Source organism: Dermacentor silvarum, chromosome 7 (genome assembly GCF_013339745.2).
Source record: "Dermacentor silvarum isolate Dsil-2018 chromosome 7, BIME_Dsil_1.4, whole genome shotgun sequence".
Taxonomy (NCBI): Eukaryota; Metazoa; Arthropoda; class Arachnida; order Ixodida; family Ixodidae; genus Dermacentor; species Dermacentor silvarum.
The window spans coordinates 25,036,998-25,058,071 of NC_051160.1; the positions used below are offsets into that span (position 1 = coordinate 25,036,998).

Consider the following 21,074-nt stretch of genomic DNA (forward strand, 5'->3'; position numbering starts at 1 on the left):
CGAGACCTCAAAGACGTCGACTAATGCAACGCATTTCTATCACTTTGCCGGCAAATCCCACTCAAGTTTTCTTTCTTGTTTCTGAATACAGTGGACTTCACAATAATAGTGAAGTCCGAATTTAAATATCGTGACCTCCTTAAGCACCTCTATGTTATACGCGTATTAACGCAAATAAAGCATCTAGCTTTGCATTCTTTTGCGCGGAATGCCGCACTCACTGAGCTGCTCGCAGAACCAGAAGTTCCTCCAAGAGATACACCATAGCCTGCGGCAGGGGAAAGAAAATTGTTCTCATGCTGCGCATACCGCAAATAAAGCATCTGTGAGCGCTGTGTCTGTGGCTATTTTCGTCGGGTCTCCGGTCGTTGTGCGTTGTTTTACAATTTCAAATAATAAAGCATAGCTATTATGCTAGTTTCTAGATGTACTGATACATAACTGAGAGCTGTTTAAGTGGGTAGGCTAAATGGGACCAACTAGAGAAGATGGAAAGAGTATGCCACCGGGTCCTTTATTTCATTTATATATATATAACCCGCCGTGGTTACTCAGTAGCTATGGTGTTGGGCTGATGAGCACGAGGTCGCGGGATCGAATCCCGGCCACGGCAGCCGCATTTCGATGGGGGCGAAATGCGAAAACACCCGTGTACTTAGATTTAGCTGCACGTTAAAGAACCCCAGGTGGTCCAAATTTCCGGAGTCCCCCACTACGGCGTGCCTCATAATCATATCGTGGTTTTGGCACGTAAAACCCCATAATTTCACTTATAAAAATATATAGGTTTCGTTAAAAATGATTATATTTTTTGAATTCATTTTAAGATTGGTGTGCGCACTCCTGATCCGTGTCCTAGAATGAATGTTTTCTGCTACAGCAATGGTGTAGTTGCAGTTCCCGACGAAACCAAGGATACTGCGTTGAAAAAAATCATGTTGTAATGTTTCTGATATAACTTTCTAGCTTACCTTCTGGTGCAACAATTTTGGAAGAACATGGATTTCGCAGCTCCTCACCCGAAAAAAATATAAGGACGCGTTTGACGTCGTGCGGCATCACCGCCTTCTTTCAAGTTGTCCCTTATAAGAATTCCAGAATCCGTGTTAGCATGTCTGAAAGACTATCTGACCGACCGGTGTGTGTTTATAAATGGTGCGGCCTCATCATCCGCAGGTGTAGTATCTACAGAGCTGAGTTTTAGGTTGTCTGCTGTTCTTGATTTTCTATAATGATTTTCCAACTGGCCTGAAATCAGCAGTTCGATTTCATGCAGGTGACTGTGTATTGGATTATCCGGTGAAATGCGTTAGTGACATTGCTGTATTGCGGTCCAAATCCCGAGAAGTTTCCTCTTGGTGTGTTGACTGACAATTGAATCTAAACGCACCAAAATGTTTCCACATACGATTTACCAATAAGAAAAGCCGCAGTTTCGCCCGAACGGCGAAGCATCGATTGCGATAGCAAATTAGTAGACAGCTATACGAAGTAAGGATAGTAGTTTTATCGGCCGTATAAACTTGGAAATATTCGCTTGCGAACGAAATTAACAAGCATAGCGTCTGCGCGAACAGCAAACATGAACACATCCCACTCGATGACGGCGGAAACTCTCTGTCAAAATGCTGGCGTGAGGAAACGCGGCACAAGCGGCGAGCAAAGTGACCTTCGTGCTGTCTACTGCTGCTACGCAAACTGAGCGACGAGAACACCACACGCACAAAGGTATGAGCCGCCTGCACATCGCTTTCAAGATAAGGCGCGCGCGACCGCGCAAAGTACGCAGTTAGCTCCGGAGCATAACCCCCCCCCCCCCGCCCCCCCCGCCCCCCCTCCCTTCCTCCAGCTTTTCCTCCCCGTGTGTCTCTCTGCGCGTTCGAGATTGAGCCGTGATCGCCGGTTCCCCTTGCGCGCGGTGGTGAAATACGAAGTTGTTGGAAAACAACGCCGGCACGCCGCTCTCCCTCCCCCCCCCCCCCCCCCCGGTCTGTCACACAACGGAAGACTCCGCGTTTCCAGTAGGCTCCCCTCGCGCACTTTCACTCGTACATAGAGTATACGGCGCATAGAGACGATCTTATCACCGTTGGACTTTATACAGAACCTCACGGCGACGATGACGGCGACGGCCGAATTTTGACTTACGAAGCATGTCAAAAAAGAATTTTGACTTAAAGAGGACGGTTGAGATATTTCATCTCAAGGGTCTGCGCGTAGGGTAGGATTACACACATTAATGCTCGAGGCAGGACAGGGGAGATAAAAACATTTCGCCTTAACAATAAATTTAATTTCTGCTTCATTGCATCGCAAAAACCAAAAACTTGTATTGAAAATGATTGGAACGACTACTACGAGTGTGCAAATAATAAGAAAGGTTTCTTATCGGACTAGCAATGTTAGTTACCTTAAGGGGAAAAAAAAGCACTCACTTGAACCACCCCAGGTACCCGACACTCCTCCAAGAGAGCCACTGACACCTGAAAAATGGGAGACATTTTTGATCTTCTACGCTTATTGCGTGCATCAAGAATTGATAGAATCTTGATAGTTTATGCGTAAAAATGGGGAAGTATTCAAAAATTTGCTATCGCAATCGATGCTCCGCCTTTCAGGCGAAACTGTGACTTTTTTCTTTTGCATTTGTTTTGCGCCTTGTTGTATGTACTCTTTTTATTCGAGATAGGTATTTTTATTCATATTTTTACTGATAGTCCCCTGCCGTTCTTTTATGCATGCGTGCGCCCGCACACCCATCTCATGGATTTTCCTGGGCACGGTATTTAAATGATTGATTGATTTACTGACTATTCTCTAGCTTAGAGAAACGCTGGTGTTCCAAGCTGATGAGAGCGTCAGATGGTCAGCAGTGGAGATCAGCAAGAAACAATTAAGGTACTGGAGAAACAAAATATAGTAAGGATGCGGACGGGATTGTCGGACGCTTTTGTAAGTTTACGAGATAAAGAGAATCCCCAATTGCGGTATGGACACACGTACGCAGCTCACACTGGCTAGCTGACTATTTGTCGCCAGCCTGATTGAAACCATACGACATTAACTAGAACGATCATGATAACCATCGCCATCATCATCCTTTGCCTTCTAGCATGTCGTCACCCCAATTCTGAACGACTTCTTGATTTAAGTTTCGTTCCTCTAATACGAATATTTCTAGAGTAGATGTTCACTATAATCGATACCGCACGAAAGTGTTCACTAAAGCTATAGTGGTTTCCTTACTCTTAAAAAACGGCGGTGTTCAATTTCATAAAAACCTCTACAACGAGTGCAGGAATACTATAGCGACATTTATTTATTTACAGTAGCAATGATCGTTGCCTTTAGTTGAGAAAGCAGAATTTACCTGAGCTACCCGAGGTATCCGATCCTACTCCAGCAGAGCCAGCATGACCTGAAATGAGGAACACACATTTAATAGTGCGCATTCAGGCATGCACGTTAACGGTATTGCCAGAATTCAGTGGACATTTAAAAGTCGATGTAGTAAATAAATAAGGGATACTTCGTCCCTGAAATTTATCATAACAGGAACATTGCCTGTTCACGTCCACTGTAAAACGTTTCTCGATTACGAAACTCGATTATGGTAATTTACCTGTATGATCTACGCAACCACCGCTAGCTAATAATAACAGCGGGTACTTATCGGACTAGAAATGTTAGTAGCCTTAGGAAAAAAAAATCACTCACTTGAACCACCCCAGGTACCCGACGCTCCTCCAAGAGAGCCACTGAAACCTGAAAAATGGAAGGTATTTTTGATCTTCTACGCATATTGCGTGCATCAAGAATTCATAGCATCTTGATAGTATATGCGCAAATATTGAGAAGTACTCAAAAATTGAAGTGTTATGGAAGAATAATTCGACCCCGGGGAAGTATAATCAGAGGCTTGCTGAACCGCGCTCTAAAGATTCAATCTTTTTATGGCTGGTAAAGGTAAACAAAACAAGTAAACACACATATTCACCTGTACTGTTCAAAAGTTGGGCGAAAAAGGGGGGGCGCAGCATGACAAAGATCTTGTGCCGACGTTGTCTCCAGTTTGAGGCTTACCTTGTTCGCCCAGTCTTAATTATTTCGCTTCCATCCTACTGTGATTGCTTGTCTACTTCTCCTTCACCTTGGTGTGTTATCATCACGAAGCGAGAAATCGTGTCTTTGGCACATTTGCAGGCGCATAAAAACGCCGCCAAGGCCAGAAGCTCCCAAACACCAAATTACAAAAGCCCCCGCTTTGAAGAAGCGCGTGAATTGTGCTAAGTAAAAGCATGAAATCCGTCCTATTTCCCTGCTGCAACATTTGCAATGTTCACTTGTGCTTCACTACAGCAAGAAATTGTTTGATAGAGGTTCAAGGTGGAAGTAGCTAGAAAGCGCGCGCAAAGGTTTGGTTCCCTTAAGGCACATAGGGACAGATCTGTTCCAGAGAGTAACATGCAAGCTATTAAATAACTTAGCAGTTTCACCCGAAAGGCGAAGCATCGATTGTGATAGCAAATTAGTAGACAGCTCTACGAAGCAAGGGCAGTAGCTTTATCGGCTGTATAAACTCGTACATTTTCGCTTACTAGCTGAATAAACAAACATGGTGTCAGACGCGCACAACATGAACACATATTACTCAATAACCTGGGCCTTATGTGGAACATCACGGCGACGGCGGCGGCAGAAATGCGCCTGGAGTGTCCGTATAATTGCTGTCACAATAAAATGTATTTTTGAAACGTGTTCTATTGTGCTTTAGAAGGTCCAAATAAAGAAAAATAAGTATAATATATTGATAATTTTTGAGCTCATTTGCTTATGTACCTCGGAGGCTTAAGCTTAAATGCACATTGTCTGCTATGCATATCAACAGTCTGCTAGTCATGTGGTATAGTCATCCCTGTCATCGTTACTTTCTTACCTTGGTGTCGCGGATACCGACACGCAGGAAAGTAATCGGGAGCAGCGAGTTCGGTCACTAGACTCGTGTTGAAAATTGCGCTTGCCATGAATGAACTCCAACGATCGCTCAGTGAAGCACAAAGGCGTGCAGGAAAGGCAATTTTCGACTTAGTGCCATCCGGTACGAGCAGCTGGCCCCTTTCTCAGGAAGCGTACTCAGCTAGCAAGTGTCGTAGTCATACTGGATTGGCTACAGAAGCCTGTTAGTTTTCTCGAGCTGCGTCAGGTACGGTTACGAATGAGCAAAAGTGAGGTTTGTTGGTTAATTTATTTTATTAGCTTTCATTTGCTGCCCAACAATTGGCTAACAAAGTTACAAGGAGTATCGATCAATTCCATATACCGGACAAGTTATGTTTTCCCTAGACGCGGCAGTGGCCGCTACTCACCTGAACCACCGATCATACCAGGCAGTCCTACAGTGAAGCCACTAAGGGAACCAGATCCATGACCTAAAACAGGGCAGCATGAAAGAAAACAATCTATTTTGCATGCTGTTCTGGCAAAACTTGTTGAAAAAGGGTAGCGAAATAGAAACACCAAAGCAGCTTAGACTTACTGAGTGCCACTGATTTCGGACGTTAGACTTCATATATCAAAACAAAATACATCAGATGAAACGCAGAAGTGGAAATCTATGTGCCGTGTATAATTATTAGGTGGTTAATTAAATGATCTATTACTGAATTAGATGCGTATTATTTTCTCAATATCTGTCCTATGTATTGTGTAACGCCGTGCAATGTTTAAGCTTCCCCATGACACAGTTCACAACTCCAACCCACTTAATATTTCTGTTTGCGCATAACGCAGTTGACAAACCGTGCCAAAATACAAACGTGACTTCAGGCTGATGCTCGCGGATAAACTTCAATGCAGTGATTTCGCGATGATGATGGTGGTATTTGATCTTTGTCGAAGGAATAATGCTACAGGTGCATGCACAGACAGGGGCGACACGTATTGTAAGTGCGTTAAAACCTTCTATACAGTGCACATTAACATTCGTGAGAATTGACCACGAATGAACACATGCGCAGTCGCCACACACAGTGGCCCTAAAATGGAGTAGCCTGAACATAAAAATATTGAGCAAGTTGAACAATAATTTAAATGTAATGAGGTATTTCATTAAGATATCTGAGTTATACAGGAACCTACGAGCCAACATTATATGTGCGGATTCTATGTCCAAATTGATTTTGTTGTTGTGCAATAGAGAGGTGCGCTCACTGGCACTGGTTTGTCGGTGAACATTCTAATTCAGGTCGCTTTGGTGGAAACACCAATGCGGGGGTAGTACGGTTATGTATATATCTAAATGTATATCCGGCGAGATACTGAACCAGCAGCATCAGAAATGGGAAAGAAAGAAAGCTTTATTTTAAAACATCGTTCTAAACTCAATCGGTGTTTCCTAGGCGGTAAGCACTAGTTTCTTTAACGGAGTGAAAGTAAAGCTTTATTTTAAAACATCGTTCTAAACTCAATCTGTGTTTCCTAGGCGGTAAGCACTAGTTTCTTTAACGGAGTGAAAGAAGGACTAGAGTGAATGTTAACTTTTCCATTTCCCGACAAAATATTGCATGGATATCTCAGTCTGACCTTACTATAGTTTTGCCATATTTTCTCACACTTATTGGCCCCCTTTTCGGCAAGGCGTGGACAAAGTTCATTTAAGCAAAAAGGAGCTCTTCGATGCAATCACTTTGCATCCGAATTTTATTCAAACAAACACTCATCCAGCTTCTTCGGCTCTAGCAATCTCAAAGAGAGACATCACCCTGATTCTTTGTCAAAGATGACAGCAAACCAGTCAAACATTTCCAAGTACATATGCTTGTCAGAGCCTAGACTTCATTAAGCCAAAGATCAAGACAAAGAACTGGACAGGCAGGATAGTAATCAGGGCTAAATGTTCACCACTCACTCTGGCGCCTGAAGCAGTAGCGCTTTGGTGGTGAATACAATCATTCCTCTTATCCCAGCCTACATCTAACCCTCACTCTTATAGCAATCCAGCAGTCTTCCTAATTATACGACTTTTTGTCCCATTTTATAATTTCATTCTGATTCATATCTTAATTCTACTACCGTTGAACTACTCTACTGTTCTACTAGCGTTACTTTCTACTTTATGTTCATATGTAAGAATCAGGGGAAAGAGTGCATCGCTTCCCAAAATCATCATACTTACTTTTGCAAAGAAATGTAATCACTTTTTCTAAGGAAAGCGTCAATTAGCCCTGAAGAGACCTTGTCAAAAATTTATGCCAGGGCAAGCTGAAGCATGAATTTAAGTGTGGCGTCGCGAGCAGTGTTTCATTTAAGGCCACTGTGTAAACCAGGGGTGTTCAAACTTTTACCAATGCTACCGGCTGTTTGCATTGCGTCAAAGGTGTGTGTATTCAATCCGGTATGTCTAGGAATATTTGCCGGAGTAGAGATGTGACATCCACGCTAGCTACCTCGCACACTAAGCAGCTTTCGGCTACTGCCACTGACGTGGTCGAAGGCATAATTTTTCATGCGAAAGCGTCAAATGGCTTATTGAGCAAAATAGCCGGCGTCTGTCGTCTGTAGCAGCGAAACGACACCTAAATTCGCATTGCCATTGGCTGCGACGCCACGTCATGAGTGCGCCTCGACCAAGTTTCCATTGGCTACGACGCCACGTCGCAGCACGCCTCGGCTGAGCAGAGCGCCACCTGTTGCTGCCTTAGCGCGCCAGGTATTGCGTGAGGGGAGGGCATTGTCGCGACGCCACGCCGACCTGAATGCTGGCGCTGAATGCTATGGCCCTCAATGCTGTGAAAAACTTCTACAATCCTGCGCAAACTTGAACGGTGTACAACGATGAGACAACGAGACTGGCGGCCAAAAGATGCTCTTCCCGATGTTCATCGTTTCGCTCCAGAAGCAAATAGCGGAGAAAATGGGACTGGAGCTTGAGATTCTGTTGACACGCTTCTGCCGAAATTTAATTTCCAAGCTGAGCGTCCATCGAAACAAACGGTAATTCGCTTTCTTTAAACGAAAACACCCACACTCACCAGAGCTGCTTGCGGATCCTGAGGCTACTCCAGAAGAGCTACCGTAGCCTGAAAAAGGAAACCAAATCGTCGGCGTGTTGGACCTACTTCGCGCAGTAAAGTAAATTGGTAATGGCACTACGATACGACACAATTAACAGAGTAGGTTTAGAGCAGTGAGGGGAATAATGCAGAAGAAACTTGGGTTGTAAAAGCAGAGAACAGAAGTGTGCAGCATAACTACAGTGTTTTGCTAATGCGGTTTTTACGGCTGATGCGGTTGAGGATGATGTGGACCTTATCTCAACCGGCGGCATGACATGCAAAAGTAAACGGAAGTACGTGGTATTATTTTGTTGCTTTAGAACACATCGAAACTAACTTAAGCTGAAAACTTTTATTGGAACCACTACTACAAACGCCTTTAATTTAGAGCAGGGGTTTGTCGAAGTCTAGAATGAGTTTTTTTTGTGGATTTACGAGGTGGCAGCGGCACTGACCTAAGCTAATTGAGGAGTTCGAGTCTCCTCCCGCTGTGGCACCGTAACCTAACCATAACCTATCCATAACCTAACCGTCATTTAACCGTAATCTAACCGTAACCGTTATCATGACAAATCTGTCGATATGGTGCGTATATTGAAGTATGTGCGCTAAGAAATGGGAACACAACTAAAAAAAGTATACAGTTACCAGCACGTTGAGAGCAACAAGTCAAATTCAACGAAATTTAGGAACCGTAGCGTGAGCTGGAATAACAGTGGATGAGATGAGGGGGGGGGGGGGGGGGGGGCTGACTATGTCTTAGGATATAGGATATGTAGATTCACTGTTTGAGGACTGCGTAAATTGCGTATAAAAACATCGAATTTTTAGTTCATTGAAATTAGGAAGAATGGATTCTTTTTGCCATTTGCCTAAACAATGGTCATTTATGCATGAGTATTGTGGAGTGGACATATCATGCTTGAAAAGCTTGCGGCCCTTTATACGCAATGCCTCACAACTTCATGTGTACCAGAGAGCTGGAAGAACGCCAACATTATACTAATCCATAAGAAAGGAGACGTTAAAGAACTTAAGAATTATAGAGCCATTAGCTTGCTTTCAGTATTGTATAAAATATTCACCAAGATAATTTCCAATAGAATCAGGGCAACACTTGACTTCAGCCAACCAAGAGAACAGGCTGGCTTCGGGAAGGGATATTCTACGATGGATCATATCCATGTCATAAATCAGGTAATCGAGAAATCTGCGGAGTACAATCAACTTCTCTACATGGCTTTCATAGATTATGAAAAGGCATTTGATTCAGTAGAGATACCAGCAGTCATAGAGGCATTGCGTAATCAAGGAGTACAGGAGGCATACGTGAATATCTTAGCAAACATCTACAAGGATTCCACAGCTACCTTGGTTCTCCACAAGAAAAGTAGAAAGATACCTATCAAGAAAGGGGTCAGGCAAGGAGACACAATCTTTCCAATGCTATTCACTGCATGCTTAGAAGAAGTATTCAAGCTGTTAGACTGGGAAGGCTTAGGAGTGAGGATCAACGGCGAATATCTCAGCAACCTTCGGTTTGCAGATGACATTGTCCTATTCAGCAACAATGGAGACGAATTACAACAAATGATTGAGGACCTTAATCGAGAAAGTGTAAGAATTGGCTTGAAGATGAATATGCAGAAGACAAAGATAATGTTCAATAGCCTGGCAAGGGAACAAGAATTCAGGATCGCCAGTCAGCCTCTAGAGTCTGTAAAGGAGTACGTTTATCTTGGTCAATTAATCACAGGTGACCCTGATCACGAGAAAGAAATTTACAGAAGAATAAAATTGGGTTGGAGTGCATACGGCAGGCATTACCAAATGCTGACTGGGAGCTTACCACTGTCGTTGAAAAGAAAAATGTAGAATCATTGCATGCTACCGGTGCTAACATATGGGGCAGAAACTTGGAGGTTAACAAAGAAGCTCGAGAACAAGTTAAGGACCGCACAAAGAGCGATGGAACGAAAAATCTTAGGACTAACGTTAAGAGACAGGAAGAGAGCGGTGTGGATCAGAGAACAAACGGGGATAGCCGATATTCTAGTTGACATTAAGCGGAAGAAATGGAGCTGGGCAGGCCATGTAATGCGTAGGATGGATAACCGGTGGACCATTAGGGTTACAGAATGGATACCAAGAGAAAGGAAGCGCAGTCGAGGTCGGCAGAAAACCAGATGGGATGATGAAGTTAGGAAATTTGCAGGCGCAAGTTGGAATACGCTAGCGCAAGACAGGGGTAATTGGAGATCGCAGGGAGAGGCCTTCGTCCTGCAGTGGACATAAAATATAGGCTGATGATGATGATGATGATGATTGTGGAGTGCGACCATCGTTTGCACCACCATTTTAAAAACTGAAATTTTATAGATCTGTCCATATAAAGAGACCATCAGAGTGTGATCCTGAACTGAGGGCACTCACTTGCACGGCTCAACAGAAGTAACCAGACCATATGCAAAATGTTAATCCGGTTGAAAAGCAAATAACCAAGGCTTAGGAATAGACATTCGAGTTATAAGTGCAGTCACATGGGTCATTGGCTATAGCGCTTGATGCTTAAGGAAATGGTGTGTTGAAGTTCATGCAGACGTGCACTGAGCATTCGAGAAAAGCCATCAGGTATGTAAATTTACGAATAATAAAATACTATTTATTTATTTGTGCATTTAATGTGCTTTACAGGCTTTGAGAGGCATGGAGTAATAGATGATGCAGGCTAATGCCGATAATTAAGTAACGTATAAAAACGAACACAGACAAGAAAACTTATAAAAAATTGTGCCCAGAGCGACGATGTTCCATATAAGAAAAAGGCAAGAAACATACATGTGTTGCCTACTAAATATATGAAGCTATAGACAAACGGTATTTAGCAATAACAAAGGTACATTTATATGTGCAAGTTTCATTTTAGGGGACAGTAGAATCATACTACTTAAGGAAGGTAATAAATGAATCTATTACAGCATCATTTTACTGAATCATAGTATCAAGAGTTTTTGTTTTCAATGGTGGCGGCAACACTCACCTGAGCCGCTCGAGGTACCGGCCACTCCACTACTGCTTGCACCGTAACCTGAAACAGCAAAATAATTTTAATCAGCAACTCCTAATGAGCATCAATGAATCTCTTAATATTCTAAAGGCAATAGCCTTTCAATTGATTTTAGCTATTCTTATCACATCACTGAAAGATTTAGCATTAATTGGCATATTTTCTGAAACGTGCTACTAAGCTGGGATTATTTGGAATGTGGCAGCCGCGCTCACCTAAACTACCCGAGCCAATGGACGATGTTCCACCTGCGCCACCCAAGGTACGGCTGCCGGAACCTGAAACAGGAAAAAAGGAATTTTGGATCTGTTAGCACATCGCTGTGTTAAAGCCATTAGATAGACGTATATGCGTACGTGATTGATAAAAAACGGTCAACAGAGTGGGAAATACCGCCGTCACGAAAATGACCACAATGGTAATAGTGTATGGGCAACAAATATGCATGGTGGACAGTTATGGCAAAGGATGTCATAGCGAGAGGTATACGATGGTTACATTAATATGAGGCGCACTCCTCACATGAAATCAACATATACAGAGGCTGATGGACAGAAAGAAAAAAATAAATGACGTTCGTTTCTTTTTGTTGTAAGGTCGATAGCGTTGCAATTTATTTTCGACCACAATCTTCTGTTTGCAGTCCCTGAAGGCAATGGGTGTAGTTTGTGAATTTTCGAAGCAGAGTTAAAATGAAGCGCACTAAGACACAACATCTGTAAATGGAGACTGAACAGAGCGTGTCACATTTCTGAACGTCTAACCGCTGTCACACACGTGTCCGACTTCTGAACATTTTACCGTTTATTACCGTAGTTGTTAACCTTACATCAGGTTGTGCCTATTTACGAACTCACTTGAAGTTGTGCCACCATAGGCCCCAGCTCCATAACTGAAACCTGCAACAAATAAAAATGGGGATCGGCTCACACTACGCTCCTGGCAAAGTCAGTATCACTACACCAACAAGAGTCAGAAGAGCGGAAAGTGTCATTCGAAAGAAAAGTCACCACACTGACGCGTGGACAAAAGAGGTTTCAGCAGCTACGTCAACTCTAAAGAGAACATGTAAGATAGAAATAGGTAGTCCGATGGTCGCTTATGAGTTGGATTCCGCCTCAGACGCAACTACTACGGGCATTAATAAAGCGAGAAATGTGCTTTGCAGTTTGTTTTTGCCTCTGAATTGCTGATTGCCTCCATTTTCGACGTTATTTCCCGCTTGGTATCTCACAGCGTCAAATCGCGCTCCCTAAGCTAAGTGATGACCATGATGTAGCCCCGAGTGAAAATATTGACGGAAGTGGAAGTACTTCACATATGTAGTGAAGAAGACGGACGATACAGTGGGGCATCCTTACCACCGCTGTCTAGTGGGTCAGTCTCTCTAGCGCATCGCTCGGACTACGCCGCTCGCGCAATAAACGCCTTTACACATATAACAACATTGCCAATGCGTGGCATTAGACGGGCACGCCGAAGTCAGAAAATACGTTGCCTATATGTTTGGCGCGCGTCTAAAGTTGACGCTGTTAAAGCTAAGCTTTTACAATTTATTTTCTTATGAACCACCACTAATCCAGTAAGTTATTAAAGCAATATTAATTGAAAAAATGTGGGCAGCTTGCACTAAAGTAGCAAGGCTGGAGTAAACAGCGCAGCTCGTGATCGACCTAGCTTCTTCGAGGTTTTACTAGGCTTGGCTAAGTTTTGCTAGGAAATGATAAGTGCTGCTAGGCATGGCATTCCGAATCGGCTCGCCACCGACGCGCAGATTCTCGCTTGGCTGCTTGACGCGCTTCACGATGAGCGGCTTCTTCTTAGGGTGTCCGGATATTCTTTGGTTGTCCCATGTCAAGGCTACATGTTTTCGCCACAAAGTCAACAAGAGCTCTGCCGTCGTCACGGCGGCTCCGAGCTTTATCTCCCCGGTGACGTCACGGCCAATCTGCGCCTCCACACTTGCCGGGTCGTGGCTGGACAAAATCTGCCGAGCCGCCGCCAGAGACGCCTGCTGCAGTCATGGACACCGCGTGCGTTCGGCGCGAACGCCGGGAAAGGCGGACGGCGTCCGCAGCAGCTTCGCGCGTTGCCTCGTTGGTGCTGCTACAATTTTTTCTCCCTCTCTCTCTTTCTCTCTCCCGTGCATATCACGCGCAACGCGCATGCTCTCCTTCTCTCTCAACGTCCCATGTTAAGGCAACATGTGCACGGCACGGAGAGGAGGCGAAGCGTACGCCTGTCCGCGAGGTGGTTGCTAGGCAACGCGCGGTGACGTCATCGCCAAGAGCAGTTCTTGTTAGCCCTACGCGGCACAAACCAGAGCTTAAGCAGCTCTGCTGTTAAAAGAAAACCTTCTAAGTGAACGTAGTTATCAGAGACGTTTGAGTGGCATGTATAGCATTTACAACCATAATATAATTACTTTGGGAAATTTCAGTGAACTTCGATGGTTATTCCGGAGTTTGTGAATATAGACAAAGAGAAAGCAGAACTGGCCTTTGTTGAAAAAAATGCGTTTGTAACATCTTTTTGAGTAAAAGCGAAGTTTTAGGGCACATCAAGGGTTTCATGCTACGGCGGAGCGGCCGAGATGGAGCGTCCTGTTCTCCCGCTATACCCTCTGCCCGTGTGGCGATTGGAGGAGAGCGCTACGGCACTGGCACAGATGTGCTAGTAAACGGTTCCGTTCTATGCGCAAATACACAGTGAAATGACAAGCACTGCCTAAATGTTCTCACTGCAACATATTCACGCCTTCAAGCATAAATAATAATCGCAGTGAAAGCGAATAGTTTTCGAACACTCTTCAGAAAGATCTTCACTTTCTAAAGACATTCAGCCATTCGCTTACGTTTACAATCATCGTCTATGGCTAGTGCTGATTTTTTTGCAACGGCTACGGCAGCGTGACGACAGCGATAAGAACGGCAAGCCGACGGCGCCAGATTTTGCTGGCTGATATCTAAGAGGTTGAAAAGTTGCCTTTACGAGAGAGGAACTGAGGGTCACAGGCTGTGGTGATGATCGCAAAGCGAATGGCTGCGCTTCATTTTGCCTTGAGGTAGCTCATGTTTAGTAAATAAATGCGGGTAATTACGGCAGGACATTGCAATTTTGTCTAACTCATCTCATCAACAGCTGTTCTGTGATCGGGGCATGAGAATAGTGAATTTTAAGTGGAAATGGCAGATATTTCTTCAACATTCTGTAGGAGATCGATGTTAAATGTTACATTTTTACGTGAACTTTGTTTTTCGATAATGTCGGAATGAACTACGAAAAACGCGAAAATAATAAACACGCAACGCGGTCATTGAATAGGCACTTGAATGGAAAAACTGAACCTTCTTTATTGCAATGCCCCCATCTTCTAACAAAATTTCCTAATAGTCCTGACACTACCAATCTGTCGGCTTTAATTTGGATTGGTTTCTACCACGTTTTTATCACCTTACCGTTGAATGTAGTGCTATACGTCCAATAGAATGCGCTTGCTAAAACACGAGCATGACAGGGTGGTAGTTTTTCTTCACATTGGTTATAAACAAGCCTATCGAATCCTTGCGTAATGCCACCGAGAGTACTTGTGCATGTACCGACAGCAGGCGGAGTAAATCTGCTGCATTATTTGGGCTAGTGATTGAACGTGCACCCTACAACCTGCTACAGCAATTTCATAAACGAACTATATGACTGTACGACGGTCGTAGACTATTTTTGTAGGAATTTATATATATATATATATATATATATATATATATATATATATATATATATATATATATATATATAGGTAACGGGTAAACATATTGATTTCCGTAGTCATAGCCCAGGTGAGGTGTAATTCAAACGATAAGAAAACTAGGCGTTGTCATCAATATTTTTTACTTTTCCTAAGAGTGCAATTACTTGATTAAATTTTGCAATATTAAACTGAAATGTTCTTATAGTTGAAATATGGTTGTAAACTAAATGCGAGGTATTAAAACATAATCGACAAAATAAAACTAGCGATGATGTGGAAACATTTAAGGTAACGTGTGAGTACGTTAAGTGTGAAACAATTCGACATTCGTTTTCACTGTGTTTGTGTTCAAGTGATCTCCTTTAGAGGAAAGGACTAGTTTTCTTAACTCAACGTTTAGCTTAGGTGGAAAGCCAGCTATGCTTTTGGAACACAATCGCAATAATATATGTAAAAAAAGTCGCAGTTTCGCCCGAAAGGCGAAGCATTGATTGCTATAGCAAATCAGTAGACATCTATACGAAGTAAGGATTCTAGCTTAATCGGCCTTATAAACTTGTAAACATTCGCTTACCAACTAAATTAACAAGCCTGGTGTCAGCGCACACAGGCAAACATGAACACATCAACACTCGATGACCGCGTACACTCACTGTCAAAACGCTGGCCTATGAATAACCTATGAGAACAGAAGTTATCGCGACAGAGTACAATCAAGGCGAAGTAACAATGATATAGAATTTGTGGTGTACGGTCATTTCATCACTTTTTATGTCATGTAAACTCTGCAGTTATACGTCGCGTCCATCACATTAAGAAATTACACTTCAGGTTAAATATGATGCAATTGAATGAGGTTTTCGCATAAGTTAGCGGCCCCTGCAAAGCGCTTCTGCAACTTTATTCGTCATCAACACTCGGTGATGCGGGAATTCTTTGAAAGCGATACCAAAAAAAAAAAAAGAGAAAGGAAGAAGGTCAAGCAGCTAGGAGTAGTTCCGTATTCCGAGCTGCAATGTAGGAATGGTTTCGCTCAGCTACTCACCAGAACCCAACGAACCTGTCCATCCTCCAGTCTGGCCCCCTGCATGGTTGATTGAAAATATCATAAAGAGTTGATTAGCTACGCATGCTGTTTCGAATGAACTGTGTAGGTTGGAGGACAGTTGTTGTCGCTGAACAATAAATAGCGAACGTGATCGCCGATGTAATCCTACCCAGAAGAACGATTCTTTCCGGGCGAAAAAGCGGGGGGGGGGGGGGGGGGAATGTACTCTGCCCCTTAATTTAAGAGATGTATGCATGACCTCCTACTTAAAAGGATCGACTTTCAAATTTTAGGTTATCGATTTTTTTTTTAAAATCCGTAAGCATTTCTGATTACCCAACGAGAAACTTGTCCGAGCATCCGTCCGTCATCCGCGTAAGACGATCGCTTTCAAGTTCGCAAGCTGTGGAAGAAGACGATGACGAACGCGCGAGCGGTGGCACGAGCGCGTCTCTCCGACCACGTGACGTGTGCAATCAGGCACGCACTAGGTACACCTTTAGTAAGCCAGAACTGTGGAGCAGCCGTGGTTTCGGATCGGAACGTCACCAGCGCACCTGGCACCGCCACCTGCAGTAGTTTGCTTGCCTCATCAGTTCACGTTGGGCCGCCTTCCGCAGCAGTTCGCGTCGCCGCATGCAGTGCTGTCGCATTTACCGCAATGGCGGCAAGACGACCGCAGCCGCTGAGCAGTGCTAGGATTACCAGCAGTGTGGAGCGTGAGCACTCAACACTACGTCGCTACTACGAAATGCTTACGCATCATTCAGATAACTCCCTGAGGAGAGTCCACGTAATTTTTTTCATATATTTTGATCATGCATACTCTTTATTTGGTCCGCTTTCCTGATTTTCTTTGACAATAACGCTTGGCTTTCCTTTCTGTTTTGTTCACTGATAACTGCAGTTTTGCTCTACGTTTTTAGCGCCATAGGTTTGTTTTGTTAACGCCTCAGAACACCACTCTGGGAGTGGTCCAACTGTCATGAGCTCTTCCTTTTTTTTGTTTTATTTCTTTGATGCATAAGAAGCGAAGGCTTTAGTCAGGGGGTGTGCCTTCTGCCTTCTTCGGTGTGTATGCGATGAACCAAAATAAGTTCATATTATTATTATTATTATTATTATTATTATTATTATTATTATTATTATTATTATTATTATTATTATTATTATTATTATTATTTCGTCCATTATAGACCATGAATGATTTTCGTAAATTGCTGGTTTCCCCCTCTTAGTTCTCGTGAAGCATCGGTGTTTTCAGTCTTGTGCGGAACGGGGGCTAAAGCTACACTCACCTCCACGTACGACTCCAGTGGGCCATTGTTCGCGGTTGGGCGTTTGGCTAATACTGAGGCTCACTGAAACAAAACAAAAACACAAACAAGTCTATAGGCGACAGAATATGCTCTCCCAAAGCGCTGTAAGTTAAATCCGTCAGTGCACACTTCACTTGGCAATTATTATTGAGAATGCCCGCAGGCCCTACAATATTGAAGCAGCAATCCTGGTGCTAACAACAATTTCGTGGGATCTGACACAAAATTTGTAGGCAAATGCACCATGCATGTTCCCGCATAATTTTTTCCCGGAAACCTTTCATTGACAAGTACCGGACAGTACTACGTGGAACACCGAAGTATTTTGTGACAGACTTTGAAGGCGGATGATTTGAAATCTGTCACAGCTAGCATTGCTACAAAGTAGGGGGGGGGGGGTGCGTTATGTGGCCCCACATCAGGCGCCAGTGTGGGACACAGCGTAGCCCCATAGACCCAGACAACAGGCCTTGGTCCTGGCCAGTAGCCATGGATCGTGCGACCACTCGGGCCCTTCGGGTCCTCTGAGAGTCATGAGCGTGACATGTCATGACATAACAGTCAGGGCAGTCATGACTGTCTGTTGCGAATTCCGAGGGTCCGAGCGGCCACTAAGTTTCCATGGAGGGTGCAGTGTCAGGAGCCGGGAGAAGGAGAGACCCAGAGCCACGTCGAAGAGATGAGAAAAGAGGTTAATATACAAATTTACATGATATTTTACACGAAGGGCACCAGGATTCTTGGAGCCCTCTACATGCTCACGTCTGTGCATGTTCGAGCATTTACATCTCCGAGCGGCTACTCAACACTCAAGTCCCGTTTTTTTTTTCAGTTCATTTCCCTCTTTCATTCATTGAGGGAATTCACTGTGGTTCTTCTCGGCCAATCACAGTTGTTGACCGTTCGAAGAATGCCGCCCATGATGTGGCACCGTTCCGCCAGGCTCCGCCTCCAATGTTGCTCTATCACCCCCCCTCCGTATACCAGGCAACGGGTGGCACCTTGGGAACCAAACGTCGAAGCTGTTACCAAGGAAATGCTTCACGATGGCACCTTGGAAGAATTATTGGCCTCTCCGGGACGGTCAGCTTGTCAGTCAGGACAATGGCCTTCGGGGAAGCTACCGCCGAGCTCCATCGTAGTCCGTGCGGGTGCTGGTGCTTCACGGAAACACACCAAGAGCGACGTTGCCGTTTTAGCGACGCACAAGGCCGATTTATCGTTGCAGGCTGGCGTCTAATTGCTCGCCCATTAGTCCCAGGTGACGGTGACGCTCCCTGGCCTCGAGAAACGACGAAGCGTGAGCAGCACAGCACAGCTGCACGGGTCTCGGTGAGGCATCCTTTGTCTCGAAGGTCCGCCAAGCACAACACTGTCACCTATTGTTCGAGTATTTTGTGTAAAATATGTTCATTTCAATCCCATTTGTAGCGCGTTTTACTTTAAAAACTAGTATCACTTCAGAAATCTAAAGTACATTTATAGCACCACGAAAAGGCGCAAGCGTTCCCTTTTTTACTATTTATTATTGTTATCTCATCACAGATTAAAGAAGCCACCTTCATTGACATGCTTTAGTTGGGCGCAAGTGATGAAAGAGTAAAAATACAATGACAGCAAACGCTTGCTTCATCAGCCAAATGCCATATGCTTGTATAACAGCAACACGTATTGGAAGTTAGGGTCTTTCAACTCTACCATCAGACACAGAACTCCATTGGCGAGCCTTCCGCGAGCTTCGACTGCGTAAGCGAACCCGGCCACCATTCACGCTTTCTAGGTCGCATAAAATCTAAATGGTCGTCTGTACACTACCGTAGAAATGCCGAAGCCTTACGCTTACAATATGGGAAGTCTCTTTCCACCCCCAAATTGAAAAATCAACGTCATGCCGCATAGTCATGAAAAAAGAGTTCACTGCGAAGAATCGGGCATCTGTATTGCGCTGCGCAATCCGGTGAAAGCATAAAGATTAACCTACAAGTGACTAAGGCAGTGCAAATCTACTAAAATGAATGATGCAATCTTAAGTGTCACGATGATTCCGCTGTGCTGACAGGCTAAACAACCACCAATTATTCAAAAGAATGCTCACCTCGACCGAGTGCCACCTCTTGAAGAGCGAATGCGACCAGGACAATGAGAAGCGGCCGCATAATTTTTTGATTTCTGCCAGCGGTGGTGCCCATGATCATCCACTCGCTAAGGGCGTCCAAGTAAAAGCACCTTCTTTTAAACCCCGTCGATACCGGGGGCCACGTACGCAGCTGGCGGGAGTGGCTGGCAGGAAACCTTCTTTCTCTCAAACACATGCGGCAGATAGTAATGTAGAAACCTTGCTCACCGAACATCAAAACGGCGGCGAGTGCCAGGACAATTGGACATGGGCTTAAGCAAAGACAATGCAACGCGAAAACTATTTCTTTTCGGCGAACAATTTGGCATGCATCATCTGTTTGCAGTGGTTGTCTTGGAACAAAGCGTCGTCTTTGCTATCTCTCGCTTTCTGGGAACAAGTTAAGCACAGTTCACATCATCCCTGCGTTCGCCGGAGTTAATGTAAAGATACTGCGACGGACTTAAATGTAGCAGAAAAGATCCCAACCATATCAAATTACTGCAATCAACTTCCCGCATGTGAAACTGTTTTGCAACAACCTCAAAATATGCAGCGTGCCTACTTAAAAGTATGGACTTATATAGTATCGTCCTTTTTGAAACTGACCATTTCTGTCGGGATTTTGCACCTTTATTCCTTGTCCCGTTCGCGTGCATGATTTTTATTTTGTCGTTCTGTTTTGCCGGCCGTTAGCTTGTGAAAGTAGTTCACGTTATCTGGCTTCCATTTGAGCTTCGGAATGTGCTGGACGGGGAAAAGGGCCTATGCTGCCCCATATGTATTGCAACGTGTGTTAGCCCTTGATTCCGGCCAAAGAAAACAGCCTTTGCTGCGTCGTATATAACTTGTGTCACGCCTCTCGCTTTCATCACTGCACGTATGCCAGCCCTTCAGAGTGAGTAGATGGAATGGCTCGCCAAAGAACCACGCAGTTCCACTTCCACTCACTTTAGGCGTTGAATAGTCTTCAAAAAGTTCCATGGCCTCAACATCACAAGAAAGTGTTTTAGAAAAGGCATCGCGCAAAACAGGCAAATATACGGGGAGAACGGACACTTTGCGCGCAATTTCAATTTCCAGCTCAATATTTTATTGAATCCAAAGATAGCATCTTTTCAGTGGCGTCGGTGTCTCCTGTAGTTCCAATCGGAAGAGCTTCCTCGAGTGCTTCCTACTACTATACTCCTTTTTTCGCCATTTTGTCCATTCTCCTTTTCTATACCTCGTTTTTGTATCTTGCAGGCGAAATACGCTATTGGCCCCAGGCTTATGGGGTCACATTCACCTTAATGCTTGCCCATTTGGAAAGAACCTTAGCCATTCTTAACAAAACTTGTCTTACGTTAGAGTCACTTATGACTGCAAATCACAGTGATACAGTGTTATCGCGGTGATCGCTATTATGAGGGGTGTGCCGACGGACGCCGGCCAACAGAAACCTCTCTTATGTGAGATATGTTTTGTGAACGGAAGAATCTCTTTACTTCGTTCTTCATGCTCAACCATAGATGTTAATTTCAGGCAGTGGTTGGTTGCGCACTTGCATTTTCGGGCTATTGTGTTCGTTCTATTGAATGGCTATTGTGTTCGTTGTCTTGACTAACCATGGCACTGAATGTTACGGGAGCCGCTGGGTCCCCCTTTTTGCCACAGCAAAAGCAGGTGTGCGCACGTAGACAAGAAAGCTAGAATACCCGCATGACATTTAAAGAAAAGAGG

The 21,074-nt window shown here is 44.2% G+C and overlaps 1 protein-coding gene across 1 annotated transcript; it reads right to left on the reverse strand.

Annotated features, from left to right (window-relative positions):
- Positions 1–39: 39 nt before the first annotated feature.
- On the reverse strand, positions 40–19,544 carry LOC119458773 (keratin, type I cytoskeletal 9-like). Its single transcript, XM_049670965.1, has 13 exons — positions 19,332–19,544; positions 17,216–17,278; positions 15,915–15,953; positions 11,979–12,020; positions 11,337–11,399; positions 11,095–11,142; positions 8,031–8,078; positions 5,367–5,429; positions 3,718–3,765; positions 3,371–3,418; positions 2,436–2,483; positions 222–268; positions 40–81 (listed from the first exon to the last, which is right to left on the reverse strand). Exons 1-13 carry the CDS (start codon positions 19,429–19,431, stop codon positions 40–42), a joined length of 699 nt encoding a protein of 232 aa, XP_049526922.1. The 5' UTR covers positions 19,432–19,544.
- Between the last annotated feature and the right edge of the window lie 1,530 nt (positions 19,545–21,074).

Bases quoted from the DNA above. Each gene is read 5' to 3' on its own strand.
- LOC119458773 (XM_049670965.1), bottom strand. From the start codon at position 19,431: ATGATCATGGGCACCACCGCTGGCAGAAATCAAAAAATTATGCGGCCG. The intron at 15,954-17,215 runs GTGAGTGTAGCT...TCAACCATGCAG, and splicing joins CACTGGAGTCGTACGTGGAG to GGGGCCAGACTGGAGGATGG. The intron at 82-221 runs GTGAGTGCGGCA...CACTGTATTCAG, and splicing joins CTGGTTCTGCGAGCAGCTCA to AAACAAGAAAGAAAACTTGA.